Source organism: Thermobia domestica, chromosome 3 (assembly GCF_964235325.1).
Source record: "Thermobia domestica chromosome 3, izTheDome1.hap1.1, whole genome shotgun sequence".
Lineage (NCBI taxonomy): Eukaryota > Metazoa > Arthropoda > Insecta > Zygentoma > Lepismatidae > Thermobia > Thermobia domestica.
Genome location: NC_137456.1, coordinates 270285697 through 270302350, shown reverse-complemented (window position 1 = coordinate 270302350; position 16654 = coordinate 270285697). Strand labels below are relative to the sequence as shown.

The following is a 16654-nucleotide window of genomic DNA, read 5'->3' as shown; positions in this document are numbered from 1 at the left end:
TATATGGTTATATGTTCATGTATAGGGGTCCATTCCCTATCATAAGACATAGTTACATTTGTGCACCCCTTTAAATTTTTGGGACGGGTACCTTGGCCCACCCCTTTAATTTTGGAAATTGCCTAATTTAAACATTTGGTATTATAGTATAGAACCCTAACATAGATCACTATAAATTTGGGTGGTCCACCGTGTTCCCTTTTAGGAGTATAAAATTGCCAAATTTAAAGCAACCACTTGTTTGGTTTTTGGCCCAATTTATCCCCTTAGATGAGGTCCTATTACCTTATATGGTTATATGGACATGTATATTGGTCCATTCAATATCATAAGACATTGGTATATTGATGCACCCTTTTAAATTTTTGGGACTGGTACTTTGGCCCACCCCTTTAATTTTGGAAATTGCCCAATTAAAAAAATTTGTATTATAGTATAGAACCATAATATAGATCACTATAAATTTGGGTTTTTAACCTCGTTCCCTTTTGGGGTACAAAATTGCCCAATTTAATACAACAACGTATTTGGTTTTGGCCCAATTTATCCCCTTGGGTGAGGTCCTATTAGCTCATATGGTTATATGATTATGTATAGGGCTCAATTCCCTATCATAAAACATAGATACATTGATTCTCCCCATTAAATGTTTGAAAAGGTACCATGGAGAACCCCTTAAATTTTGGAAATTTTCCAATTTAAGCTCTCATAGAACATGACCTCAATATATCATGATAAATTTAGATGGTCCACCTTTTTCCCTTTCATAGGTAAAATATTGCCAAAATATAAACAAAAGCAATATGTTGTTTGGCCTAATTTATCCCCTTTGATGTGGTCTTATTACCTTAAATCCTTATATGGTAATGTATATGGGTTCATTTTCTATCATAAGACTTGGGTACATTGATGCACCCCTTTAAAATTTGGAAGGTGGTATCTTGGCTCATCCACTCAGTTTTAGAAAACTGTTTAATATAAACATTTGGTATCATAGTACAGGACTTCAATATGTATCACAATATGTTTGCATGGTTAACCTCGTTCCCTTTCGTGAGTAACGAAATACCAAAAATCAAATTTCGGAGGTTATTGACCCGCTTTGATAAGGAGTTAACACATTATACGGGTATGTGCAGAGATTTATTATCTTTATATGTTTGTGTTCCCCTTTTAAATTTTCGAATTATCAAATAACAAAATTCAGTAAAAGTGTTCTAGGATCCATTGTTAATGTGGGTGTCCCTCTTATGGCCAACTATTCAAATTTTAAAGGTTATTGACCTATTTTATCTTTTTGATATGGTTATATAGTTGAAAAAGTACAGGATTTATTATTTTTTCATAAGACACAGGTGTATTTATGTGCCAATCTTAAATTTTGGGAGGGATACATTTCTTATTGTTAAATTAATAATTGTTTTTAGAATTGGGTGGTATCTCTTTCTTTGGGTAAATCATTATCAAATATGAGTATGGTCACGTGGTCTGTTATTGACCTATGATGAGATTAGGTGTCCAGGACATTGGTACATTTAAACTTTGTAGGATGATTTGAGAATATTCAAAATGAAATTACGTCATTGGTTTTCATTATTCCCGCCAAATATAAACGTAAGCAACACGAAGTACCATGTGATAGACCCTGATGAGCTAGTGTACAGGGATTCATTTCCTTTTCAAAATTCGTCGAAGTTATCAAATAATACATTTCTAGACAACAGTTGCTTCTGCTAAGGTAAACAATTGGCGTAGAATATTGTCCTTATTGAACATATAATGATATGGTTAATTCTAAGATTTAGGTTATTTCGAGAGAGGTACGTAGGACCATTCTTTAAATTTGGGAATTGTGATAAACAGAATTTTAGCATGAGTCGTGAAATTTGAAACAATACTTTGAACTTTAATCACAACTCATAGTCTAAGATCATTGGTGTTGGTTGATTTGTCCTTGAGCTTTAGAATTCTGATGGCTAACCTTATTGCATCTTATGACTCATAGTGTAAAGGCAATACATGCTACAACACTGAAATTTAGTCGCAAGGTGATGCAATCTCACACTGGCAAAGTTATCGTTGATGCAATTTGATTGTATGATCACTATCTTACGTGCAATCTGATTGGTTGATATCTATCTTTCATGCAATCTGATTGGTTGATGATTGTTAATCTTTGCTGCATTCAGTTTTAAGTTTTTGTTTAACATTTATCGACGACTGTTCAAAAATCCTGCTTTGAAATTTTTTTCATTTTGCACTCACCGATAAATATGATCAAAACCTTTTATTTGTTAATCGAGTAGTTAAAAACCGGACAAAGTTTGACGGTTAACCGTCGAGCGCAAAATTTTAGTTTGATAATTTTTTGTTTCCAAATGATGTTTGAAAACTTTTGTTTGAAATTTTTGTTTAATTTTTTTTCAAAATTTTTAATTTGAAATTTTTTGTTTGAAATTTTTCTTTCAATTTTGTTTGAAATTTTTGTTTCAATTTTGTTTGAAATTTTTGTTTCAATTTTGTTTGATTTTTTTCAATTTTTTAGTGATTAAAGTTGTGATTTAGTGAATATGAGTTGTGATTAAAGTTCGAAGTATTGTTTCAAATTTTGCTCCTTATGCTAAAATAATGTTTATCACAATTCCCAAATTTAAAGAATGGTCCTACGTACTTCTCTCGAAATAACCTAAGTCATAGAATTAACCATATTATTCTTCAATAAGAAGAATATTCTACGCCAATTTTTTACCTTAGCACAACCAACTGTTGTCTAGAAATGTATTATTTGATAACTTTCACGAATTTTGAAAAGGAAATGAATCCCTGTACAATACTTCATGACGGTCAATCGCATGGTACATCGTGTTGCTTACGTTTATATTTGGCGGGAATTATAAAACCAATGACGTAATTTCATTTTGACAATTCTCAAATTATCCTACAAAGTTTAAATGCACCAATGTCCTGGACTCCTAATCTCATCATAGGTCAATATCATATCAAGTGACCACACACATATTTGACAATAATTTACCCAAAGAAAGAGATACCACCCAATTCTAAAAACAATTATTAATTTAACAATAAGAAATTTATCCCTCCCAATATTTAAGATTGGTACATAATCACACCTGTGTCTTATGAAAAAATAATAAATCATGTACTCATTCAGCTATATAGCCATATCAAGAAAGATAAAATAGGTCAATAACCTTTAAAATTTGATTATTTGTCCATAAGAGTGTCACCCACCTTAACAATGGATCCTAGAAAACGTTTACCAAATTTTATTTGATAATTCAAAATTTAAAAGGGAACATAAAGAGACAATATTAAATATTGTAATCCATATATTATAGGGACGTATATTAGGGTCCTGTACTGTTACACCAAATGTATAAAATGTGCAATTTCCAAAATTTAAGGGGTGGGACAAGCTACTCCTTCAAAATTTTTAAAAGGTTTCATAGATGTACCTATGTCTTTCGATAGGGAATCGACACTTGTATACGCCCATGTAACCATATAAGATAATACGACCTCATCAAAGGGGATAACTTAGGTCAAAACCAAACACGTGGTTGTACTAAACTTTGGCTATTTTAAACCATGAAAGGGAACTAGGTGGACCCCCAATGCTATTAGAAGTACATACTACGGTCCTAAACAACCACACCCAATTTTTACATTTGGCAATTTCCAAAATTTAACTGGTGGGCCAAGGTACCCGTCAGAAAATTTTAAAGTGTTGCATTCATGTACCCATGTCTTATGAAAGCTAATGGACCCCAGTATACGCCCATATAAATATATAGGGTAATAAGACCTCATCAAAGGGGAAAAATTAGGTCAAAAACTTCCAAAATTTGAATTTTTGGCAATTTTTTACGATGAAAGGGAACGAGCTAGGCCCCCAATACTAATAGTGGCACATACCCACGTCTTAGACTACCATACCAAATTTTTAGATTAGGCAAATTTCCAAAATTTAAGGGTGGTGGTCGTATGTACCCCTGCCAAATTTAGGGGTGGGTCAATGTACTCTTCCCAAAATCTAGAGTTGGTGGTCATAAGTATCCCTAGATCATTGACCCCGGGCCAAAGGCATTGACCTTTGACCTATGACGTCATGAAGGTCGGGGTCAAAGTCCAAACTTCAATCAAGTCAGTCCAATACTACTATAAAGATCGTGTACCACTGGTGGCGTTCGTCGTGACGAACGTGTTAATAGGAAAACAGTCCATAAAGCTTCCTGAAGGACATTATCTTATTTTTTCCCTTGCTACTTATATAGAGCATTAGATGTGCATTTATTTCTTTTATTTATTGTGTATAAGTCCTTCAATTTAGTTTATGGATATTGCTTGCACTTTAAGTAAGACACCCTATCAAGCATACTCGATGTGAAAATAGGTCTTACTCTCACAATATAAATAGTTTGTTTTGTGCTCTGTATCCGCTGAATTTTTATGTAATTATTTTTGGAATATATATATATATATATATATATATATATATATATATATATATATATATATATATATATTCTTCAAATTTGAGGAAATTAGTCAATAGTCATAATATGCTAAAGTGAACTTAGCACGACCACTTTATTTTTTGATTTCATGAATCTGAAACTAGTCCAAACGAAACTTTGTACGGTATAATGCGGTACAAACGCAGTACAAACGATTTGTACAGAAAAGTCTTGAGATTTCTAGAAATTTGATTATGGTTCTGCTAAGTTCATGAGGCACTTTCGGATTTCAGACACTTTTTTTTTATTTCTGCATGAACTTCAACTCTTATAGTCTTAATATATGTAATACGCATTTGAATCATAATAAAAATATAATTCAAAACTTCTTTGAACAACTCTATGGTTTTTGACGTGTTAAACATTTAATATTTCTTTTTCTCCGCACAAACCCTTCCTAAATAGGTTCAGTATATCAAGGATTGGTGAGTTGCGTTTTATATAAGCGATGTACTCCACTTTAACAATTAGGCAAGGTGTAATAAATACCGAGATTAAAACCCTGGCATTACCTTGACAGTTGATGTTTATTATTTAACAGCTTTATACGCATGTCCCTAAAGAAGTTAATGGAAAAATACCACTTTCTTTCTCAGGATCATATCATTTAAAAATACTATCTCAAAAATCGTGATTTTCCAGAAATAATTAATCTAGAAAATACCTTACGTAGTATTTTAAGATATATGTGACTGTAATAAAATACTATGTTCCTTCATCACTAGTATATTGGCAGGTTTAGTCGAAAGAAAGTACTATCTGAAGTAGCTGTTCTTTGCACACGGAAAAGTCGTTTTAGATGCAAAATATTTGAAAGTAAAAAAAAGACAAAATATATAAATAACGTATAGTATTCTTGTTAATATGATGAAGTAAATTAATAAGCTTTGGATGTTTTCTATACATTTGAGTTAATTGGTAAATAAACGATGAACAGCAACACCTTTGAATTCCTCAGTCAATTTTCTTGGGAGCTGATATATCCATTCCTACATAGTTTTGGACTTAATTCTCATAAAAGCTGTCTCCAATTAGGCTTAGCGTTCCGGAAAACTAGGCATTCAATACTAACACAATTTTCGATTTAAATTTCACCTTTGATACCTCTTTTATCATTGCTCTCTTAAAACGAAAATTGGGCGAGTGCGAGAATAGAAATAAATCACATCTTTTTATCTGGATAAACAACCATTCCATTGGAGGTATTTATCCTGTGGTGTTTTGTAAGTCTTCATGACAGACATGTAATATTGGTTGCATGGATAAGGTTATTTAACCCTTCTCATCATTTACATTTTCAAAAATAAAAGCAAACGAATTTATTCGATTAAATCTGGTCAGCTTCAATATATGTACGAAATGAATGACACTAGTTTAATCATTTCGAAACAAATCGCTGATGATACACACGCGCAATATTTTGTTACTATTAATAATTCAATATAATGTATGTCACTTATTTCGGTTAATTTTCTATTTGCATTTCTTAGTATAAGATACCTAACAAATAATATTTTTTTCTATTTTACAGATTTTAATTTATTGATCTATTTTACTTGGGTAGGCTTAGGAATAATGGTAATCTCCAGTCTTATTGTCATTTATTCTGCATGTGCGGTAAGGCATTTTATATCGTATCTGTTCTATAAAAATTAGCAATACAGGACAAGACTAAGTTTCAATAATGCTTATTTCAATCATAGACTGCATTTTTTAAGTTTATGCACATGCAAATTAAACACATTCTGGCAAAGTATATTTATTCGTAGTTTGCTGATGATGATTGGTGAAAATAGTCCATGTTAAATTTGTACTGGAGTGACGTGACTGAAATATTCGACTTTCAATTTAGTCAGTAACTACCTTGGTAAAAAGACAATGGATGTACTGATGTCGCTACTAACTTCAGAAATTATGTGTATGTTCAGAAGATCACTGTGGCGCTTATTCAGTGACGAGGCAGTGCATTGTTGAAAAGGGTCATGTGGAACGCCTGATGGTGAAAATACAGTTTAAGTGATTTCCGTTTTACGAGTTTAAACTTCCACATTCTGCACATCTAGCCACATAAAACTTTCTAAGTGCATATGGACCTAGGGTTTTTAATTACTGCGTCACAAGCTATTTGATTTTTAAAATTACGAGGTAATGATACAATATTCAATAACGATCTTCACGACTACTAACCAGCAGTGTAATTTGATTAGCGAATCAGGAATACTATGCTAGAAGATCCTTATGAGAGTATTAGTGCAGATGTACGGAAATTACGCATATATGGAGCAGCAGTATTGGCCCACGTCCACGTTATTCAGACGATTGACAATAGAACATCAGGTGATAGGATCATATAATATTATGTTATTTCCTTCACGTTCGGCAGGGATATGTTGGTCTACCACTAGAGAATAAGGGAAGATACATAGGACAACCACTTTAAACCATAAATATGATCGGTTATAGGAACGGAAGTTAGTAAAGGACCGAAGCATTTAAGTTCACAAAATCGAGTGGTCTTTACCGTCCCCTTCTTTGCATAACTAATTTTCAAAAATTCATATTTCAGAGCATTCCTTTATGTCTATTTAAGGCTTTCAAATGAAGAACTCATGTTTTTCGGTTATATGGTTATATAAACAAATTTATTCTCTACTATGAATATATGGCTGTCGATGCTAATCTCCGAGACTTTAGAAGTATTAAGTTTGCTCAAGAATTAAATATGGGATGAAAGCATGTAGATCTTTCTTTTCGAGTGTTCAATTTTATGTTTTTGTATGGTTCAAAATTGTCAAAAATATAAAGTATAGACATGCTGGTGCATTTCTTAATTTGAGAACTAGCATTGGGTCATAATCAAAACAAATTGACTTAGTTGAAATTTATCTGCAAATGATTTTACCCGGTAAATTGTAGATTAATTTGTACCGTAATCCTGGATGAACTCCATCACAGTACTTCCAAAAAATCAATCCTTCAGTTGTTGTATATCTTGCTGGCTTCTTTCATCATAACATGGTGGACGAACCCAATCCATAGTTTGTAGAAACTCATTTCAGCATTCAACTTTTCTGTCATCCCCAAAACAGCACACCGGAATTTCAACTTTCTCATTCTCACAAAGGACGAACCATTAATCACTAACATTCACATTAGTTTACTGAAAATTACACTGTTTTCTCCATTTAGTTGTCTTTTTAAATTTTGGGACAAAAGAAATTTCTGCGTCTGATTGCTGATGCTGCTTCTGGTAAAAGAGAAATGGAACGTGGAAGAAAATCACTGACTGGTTGGTTTAATGACGTAATAGAAGGAAAAATTGAATATCTAAACATCAAAAGATCAAAAGATTTCCTGCATCAAAATCCCCTTGAACATAAGCTGAAAAACCACTGAAAGCTGCTAAATACACTTTTGTTAACTAAAATTTAATCAATATTATTTATTAAATAAAAAAATCTAAAACATAATATTGTTAGATATATGTTTATGGGATGTTTACTTCAATACTATTCTTTTGACAAAAAATAGTTAAAATTTTGTGATTAGTTCTACGGCACAACAAATAATTTCTGCATAATTCAAAATTTTTAATAATATAACAAAATATAAATATATACAGGGTGTGTAAAAGATCTCGGACCATGGTGCATTTACCAGGGTATAATGTAACAACCGTTAGGGGTGGTCCCCAAGCATAGATAAAAAGCAATCATTTAATGTAGAAGAAAACATGATGTTTCGCGTTTCTAGAACAGGTGATTCAGAATCTGAGTTCAAAATTAGAAAATTCAAAATGACGAATCTAACATAGTGATTACAATTACAAAAGATCTTCTGGTTGAAACGCTCTACAATAAGCCAAAAACAATTATAGTTGGCACAAGTTATTGCGAAGAGTTTGCACAGCTATTTGAAACCCCTATGTGCCTTTATTTTAATCGGATGTTTGATTAAAGTGAATATCTACACCTCTCACTGAAGCGTTTACAGGTACACAAACAGTAGACCATAAGCTGCTTTTAGTTTCGGCATATGATGTTTTGTTATTATCGTTGTTAATTGTTTTGATGGAAAAGAATGGAACACTTGGTCCTATAGTTCAAAACTACCACTTTCAACCTGTAAATGTCCTTGTGAAAACATATAATTCAGGAAAATTAACATCAGACCTTCTGAGATCATGGTTTGAAAAGTTTTTCTCCCAGAATCTAACGCAAAGTTTATTTTGTTACTAGCTTCCTGGAGAGGGCACAATTCATAAACTTTTGAAACTATTTTAGGAACGAAAGAGTACCTCAAAATAGAAATCATTCTGCAGAAACAACTGATAGGATTCATGCTCTTGATATGTTGGTCTTTAGGCCGTGGGAAAGTTCTTGAGATATATATATCTGATATTGTCCTCCACAATTATAATATAAATTTATATGTCCGTAATAATAAAACTAAGATTTAACCACTGATTTATAACCGGTTTTAATTTCCCAGATTTGCTAATCTTAATAAATATGCGTAGTACGAAAAGAGTTGGAAGAAAAATTACCTGACTTTGAAAATACCGTAACATTTTGTTGGAAATATTGCGCTGCATATTGCGATTTGTGCACAGTTATTTCCGTAATAAGGTTCGTTGTGTAAACAATGTTTACGCATTAAACATTTTTTGAAAGAAATTCCAATACAGTAAAACGTTTTCTCAATAAATTGATAATTGTAACAAATGAGGATTATTAAGTACTGAAATAGTCAGAGGAGAGGGGACTCACTATACATAAGCACCCCGAATATTGAGAGGTGTAGAGGCTCACTTTAATGAAGTATCCGTTTAGAATAAGTACAGAATTGAGTTTCCATTCAGTCTGTAACCTCCTCGCAGTAACGCGTGACAACTATAATTAACCTTGGTTAACTCCAGTCAATTTCAAACCAGAATATATTTTGTAATTATGATCACCATATTGGTTCCGCAATTTTGAATTCTGTAATTTTGTCGTCAGATGTTGAATCAGCTGTCTTAAAACTCCCCTGGTAATATGGTTTCTTCTACATTAAATGATAGTTTTCTGTCTATATTTGGAGACCAAACATTACGTTAAAATGGTTGTTTTTACACTTACACCAGCACCACTGCCGAAATTGAAAGAAGTACTTGTCGATTAGTTTTCGATGTTCTAAAGCCTTTTGCCCTTATCTCTCTTTCACTCAAAGTTTTCTTTCTCATTTTTTTCATGTGTTCTTGCATAAAACTTTGTGTTCAGTATATGAAGCATAATCATTACTTTGTTTATTATGAGTTAAATAGTTTCATAATCATTATATCTCTCTGGGGTAGGTATCAAGTTTCTTATCACTAAATCGATTCTCATCAACAATTCTTTCTTGTACTTGTCCCCCCTATTATTTCTGAATTCGATCGGTATATCTATCCCTCCTGTCTTTCTATTCCTAATGTCAGATGTGTCTTCTAGGTGTAGTTCTATTGTGCATATTATTATATGAATGGATACAAAGCTCAATTCTCTTCCATCTGATACAGGCCTCGAGATAAAACCCTGTCAAATTTTGCCAAGGAGCGCGTAATTGACACAACTTACAATTGGGAATATCATGTCAAAAGTATCATTAAATTTTAAGTTTACAATGTTTGATAAAATATTGTAATATTTTTGTACGTAGAGTGAATAATGGTCCGGAATCTAGACCTTGACCAATTTATTTATAAAAATACAAAATAATCTTTGTGTTTTACAAAGTGAATATATCAGAATCTCCCTTATGACCAATTGTGAAGGAAGTAACGTTTCATACACGAAATCCTTCACTCAATGCAGCCACATGGGTGTCTTGTATCGACTTCAGGTTACGATCCTATGAAACCTCCTCGGCTCTTGGCAGCCTCGTGAGGTGTGGTTTGTGTTGAAGAATCCCCTTCACTTCAGAGCAGCCTCCAGGAATGTTAGGATAGATAGAGCCCATTAGCCCAGAGTTGTTTTGGGTAGGCGATCAGTGATCTTTCTTTGTGGTTCCTCTTTTGTAGGCAGGTGGCTTGTCCTCTTTCGGTTCGTATTGTGTTGATCTTCGTGTGCTCTTCTTCAGTGTATCGTCTGCTTTTTTTTTATAAACGTTAGCACTTGTCGTCCATTTACATGTGCTCATGTTGTGATGTGAGTATCCTTAGCATATGGATACCATGAAGAAGCACTCTTAAAATTTTTCGAAATGTGCTTACATTACTCACTTAAAAATTTTGGAATTGTCAAGGATAATACTTCGTAAATGATAGGATCTATCATTCATCTCAAAGTTTGGCAAGAGGTATTTATATAGCCCTATCTATGTTTGAAGATTTGCCAAAAATAAGTGTTAGTAAATCTTATGAATAATTTTCTTACCTACTTATGTTCTACCATAGATAACACTCTCACAATTTGGAAATGGATCCATAAATTACAAATACCTAAATTTTGGGAATTGTCAGAGAATAACATTTGATAACTGTCAAAAATTTTGAAGGATTTGAGACGTATATTTGTCTCAACCTTAAATTTGGAAATTAAACACCAAATCTAATAATTTAAAGTTTTTCTTTACACTAAGGTGTTTACATCTGTAAGCCAGTATGAGCCATGTTGGTTCTTTCAGGAATAAAAATTTAGTAAAAAATAAATTTAAATAATACGCATTGATACGTACTTTAGGTGTTTATTGAATTTACCTTCTAAAGTGTAGTTTTGATCTTATATGTTCGTATGGCTGGATACAGAACTTTTTCTTCATTGTTTACCAACTCATTGATATCCAGTGGTTTAAATTCGGGAAACGTATCTTGCTTAGGTTCATTCTTTGGAGCCTCGGCAACCAGCATCGATCTAGCTGTGGAGAAAATTCTGAGTTCAAATGCAAGAGTAAACATTGGTCACACTTTTATTTTCTATGTTCTTTCTAGCATATGCCCACACCTAAAGATGTACTGTATTTTAATATATCTTCGAGTCGCCCCTGCAGACTTAACTAACTGGCGTGTTCATACTTTGACGTTTCCGAAGAAAAGGAAGAAACTCGACCAGAATATTATGAATTTTATATCTGTGCTCTTCGCTGAATAGATGAATGTTTAGCTTTGTAATTTTGATTATAGATAACCAAATTTGTCTATTATCGTATGTACACTTATTGGGCCAACTACTATCAGATTAGTATTAATTGGTTGTCAAATGCAGATAGTTTGTTATATTTACGAATTTTGTTGTTGCATGGACTTCTTTACAGGAGTGTTTGAATATTATGTTTTTTTATAACGAGTAAAATATTGCATAACGAGACATCTCACTCTAATATGCAAGTAGCCTATCTCGTGCTAATGCATAACTCAGGATTCAAGCAGCTTTTCTATAAAAAAAATCCATATGAATATTAGGTAATTACATTAACTCATTATATTTTTCACTAATAAACTTTCGTACTTGATTACTGGTCACTAACACACTTTGAGTTGATGAAAAGTATACCAGAACGTTCCTGATTTAAAGAAAGAATTGTGTTTGTGTTCTATAAACTGGTGAAAAGTTTTCGACTGGGTCAAACGGACGAAACTAGTGAAAATACTGTACTTAAAGAAATTAGAGTTAGCAACCTGTACATAGGCCAACAAATGAAGTTGCGCTTGAATGAAGTAGAAACTAATGTAATGGAGATTGGGAGCGGAGTCAGACAAAGATATAGAATGTTACCCCAATTATTGATCATTGACAGTGAATGTTTAATGAAGGAAGTCTAATGGGAATTAGGGTTTCAAGGTTTAAGACAGAATATTAACTAAATTAGATATGCGGATGATATGGTTATTGTAGCTTACAACGACTCACCAAAGGTAGTCGTCAACCTGGTTCGGCTAATGATATAAGTAAATCTTGAGTGGTAGTAATTGTTTACACATTAAAATATCTTCAATAATTATATTCACTATTATTCTCACCTTTTCTATCGAAATTACAAGTCGATGATCGGTATTAAATGGTTTATTAATTGATACTCTTTTAACGTATTTTCACTCAAACTGTCTGGCAAACATACATGTTGATTAGGTATCTATAAACAACTACATAGCAACAAATTATACAATAATGTACATTTCTTACCTATATTAAAAACATTCTTCTTTTGTTATTTTTTTAATTAGCATTATATCAGGTATAGTGCTTGAGTATGAGCACTTTCTGCCCAAGGTACAGGTAATTATTAAACGATACAAAGTATCTCGTTGTAAGCTACAAACGAAAAAGAACTACAGGAGATGGTAGACAAAATAGTTAATACTGGGAAAACATATGGAATGGAAACAAACATCGTAAAATCAGAAATCGTGAGGATATCCCGTGGAACGGCACCTTACATATCATAGTAGAACAAAGATAACTTGAAAAGCGAATCACATCACGTATGTGTCAAATATTTTGACGAGAGACATTACTGTACCAAAAAAGATCATATCAAAAATTGCTATAGCCAAAGGACCATACAACAAAATATGGTCACTCTTAACTACCAGGCGTAAAATTGGTCTAAGAAAGAAGTTAGTCAAGTCCTTTCTGTATATGGAGCATTTGACTGTATGTTTCAGAGTTGGACATTAAGAAAGTTAGAGAAGAAATATTTCGAGATCTTCGAACTGTGATGCTGGAGGAAGATGAAGAATATAAAATGGACACAGAGAGAGATTAACAAATGAGGGTGTTTACAGACGGATAGGAGAGAAGAGGACATTTCCTTCGTTCGAATTCTAATTGGACAGGGCGAAGAAATTGTCTTCTTTATACGGCCAGAGAAGAAAGATGAAGTAAAGCGAGGAATGGGAATAAGAACAGATCTGATCTATGATTTGAAAATTATAACAAATATTCAAGTTGAAAGAGGATGCTGAAGATTTTGCTGTGAAAAAGGATCTTCCGAACTAGGAGAAACATTCCCAGACCAAAATCTAAAACTTGCTGAAACTTTAACCCATTACTCATTATCAGTGATTTCATTTAGTGAGATTTTTTTTAAAGAAAACACAGTGGGTTAAGAAACTTTAACACATTACTCATTATCAGTGGTAGGATTTTGTGAGATTTTATTTTTTTAAAGCTAGAATAATTGGCATTCTGAAATGCTTAATGAGAAGAATTTTTCGCTTTACTTGTTCTGCTTCTAAGGTTGAACAACTTTTAGTCTGATATTACTTCCATTAACTTATCCTCTCTTTAATATTTAAACTTTTGTTCCTGAAGTATCTTGGTTCGAGCCACATATTTGTAATCCTATTTTAAGTTATATTTTCATAAACCCGGAGGATAAGCAAGCCTGAATACCCATGCAATTCCTGTATCATCTTTATCTAAAATTGATTTGTTTTAAATATATTCGCTTAATATATATTTGTTTAAATCTTGATTATAATAGTTCAGTTTGGGAATTTTTTTAGATTGTTTACTCATTGAGTTTTTTTCACACATTAAGTTCATAAAAGGTTAAGACCAAAGCACCTCCTAATATTTAGGAACAACATTTAGTGGATATAAAATTTGCTAATATTTTATACTTGGTTGGAATAATCTTAAGTTGTGCTAGTTTTAATCCTTTTAGCACATATTTCATGTCTTTAGAATATTTTAAATTTAGGATTTTAATTTAACTTGTGTAGAGAAACGTATCACAATGTACGCATATCTCATGAAAGAAAATTCTTCATGCATTTATCAATTTTTATTTTTGACGAATTTCCATTTTTTCGTGTGTGAACAAATAGTTTACTGTTTGTGAAAACTTGAGGTGGGAGCATTAAGATACATATGTCCCATTATTAAAAATAAGTTTTACTTAAGTTTTACCATTTACCCAGTTTTACTTTGTGACACTTCCGAAGTTGTAGGTGAACAATATAATGTCTTCTGCGAAATTTTGAAACGGTTAAACTATAGTATCTATACAAGACAAAAAGTCGCCTTTACCTATATTCTCAAATCCAGGGTTGGCAATGCGCATAACTAATTGAGGAAGTTTCAAGAGATGTAAACTTGTTTCGTATATTAGCAACAAAGAAATATTTTAGTAGATAGGTTATAATAACATTTTCATATCAGAGTCTAAAACGTAGATCTCGTTTGCCTTAATACTGTCTTAATTATTATACTTCATAATATTACTTTAAATCATATACAGGTTTCTTGTAAGTACAGTCAATATCAAAAGTATATCAATCATGACTAATATAACTCAATATCTGATCAACTTAGTTGATGTTGCAGAGAAAGCTGTTAGCAATTTGAAACTTTCATTTAAGACTAATCCAGATACCAAAGTCTATATGAAGAGATGATCATTAATTGAATTACTCATGCTTTTCCTCTTCAACACACAAAACAGGTTAAATAACTTTCCTTAATAAGAGGAAAATATGGAAACGTTTCTCAAGTTGAGTATCTCGAGAGATGTTAATGTTTTTTCACAATCTAGCAAGAAGAAAAATATTAGATGTTATTTACTGCTTCCTTGCATTGCATCAAAACTTGCAGGAGTTTTAGGATTCGAGGTAATATATAATAAAATACCCTCAGCAAACGCATATCATACATAACCATATACCCTAGCTTAATGGATCAAATTTATATGAAGTGCTTGTAGTACAGAAGTATTGAACGAAATTGCCAAAGGACAGATCTGGTTTCGCGTTCAGCCGTATCAATTAATTTTCTTCAAACATTATTACAAGTTAACCAAACTGTTCTTTCCGTCTTTGATGTCACATTAACCATGTGCTCACAAAGAGGAATAAAATGACACATATGCGTGCCAAGTGATCGGCAGTTACTATGGCCATCAACGTTTAATATTACCTGAATGAACACACCGCGTCAGTGGTTCCACAAATTCCATTCGGAGTTCCAGAGCTGAGAAACTTTCGGATGAACCTCGCATTGGACGACCACATGTGTTGGATGACGAGCTCCTAAAGACAGTCATCCAGAAGAGGAGTAGCCTACTTGTGAAACACTTGCACAATGCCTCATTTTTTTTCTGAATCTGAATGGAATCGAAGTCATACAAGTTAAGCAGCTGGGGAGCCAAAATATTATCGGCAGCCAGAAAGGAAACACGACCAACAGCTTGTTTGTCCTTGCTCACTCTGCTACTGAACACATCCGTCTTTGATCGCTTGCTCACTGGTGACAAAAAGTTTGTCCTCTATGACATTTCCAAACATACCAGTTATTTATTGTCCCTGCATGACGCTTTTCCTCACTTCAGGACCACCTGTGCATCTATGAAAAGTTATGCTTTCTGTATGGTGGAATTATCATTTGGTGCATTACGAGCTGGTTCTACCTGATTTTACTATCACTGCTGAGCTGTACTCTAAGCAGTTGCAAAGTTTGCACCGTTCATTGTAGCAGAAGGAGAGAGCATTAGTGCACCCCGAAGGTAACTACAATGCTTAGCGACATGTGGCCAATATGATCCGGGAGACGCTTCAGCAACTTGGTTAGGAAACTCTGCCATGTACCATATTCACTGAACCTTGTGCCAAATCATTACGGACTGTTTCATTCTGTCGACGATTACGTCCGTCGGAATCCTTCACAAAAAAGGGGACCTGAAAAGCAGACATTGTAACTTCCTTGTATCCATGATAATCGAGGTTAATATCAGCATATTGTGCAGCAGCAAAAATGTTGGCCTAAGTTGTTGGATTCTAATAATTACTACTTTGAACCCTAGAGATACGTACGTCGACTGTATTGCTCTTTCTCTTTTATTATTGCTGTAGACTGGAACAGGAGAATATTAATCACACTAGCATCATGTTCCAATTTGAATCATTCCTGAGTACATACAGCATCAACATCTAGGTCCGCGATGCATTTTCTCCGATGTTTATACTGTTTGAATATTTTATATCTTCTTTCTTGAGTTTCTTCAAATCAGTGGCAATTAGGACAGACGCAAAGCATCTTGAATCTTGATTCCTTACGCGTACAATACCTCACTTCATTAGACATTCATTAGACAATACCTCACTTCATTAGACAGATAGTCATTAGACATCGTGAGAAAGCAGAATGGGGCGATGACCG

The 16654-nt window shown here is 33.2% G+C and overlaps 1 protein-coding gene across 1 annotated transcript in view; it reads left to right on the top strand.

Moving 5' to 3' along the window:
* Nucleotides 1–16654, top strand: part of LOC145681654 (uncharacterized) — a 175024-nt gene that overhangs the window by 80598 nt on the left and 77772 nt on the right. Inside the window, exon 4 of the mRNA XM_081753278.1 lies at nucleotides 6070–6155. Coding sequence (XP_081609404.1) covers nucleotides 6070–6155 — 86 coding nt within the window. The remainder of the gene's footprint in view (nucleotides 1–6069; nucleotides 6156–16654) is intronic.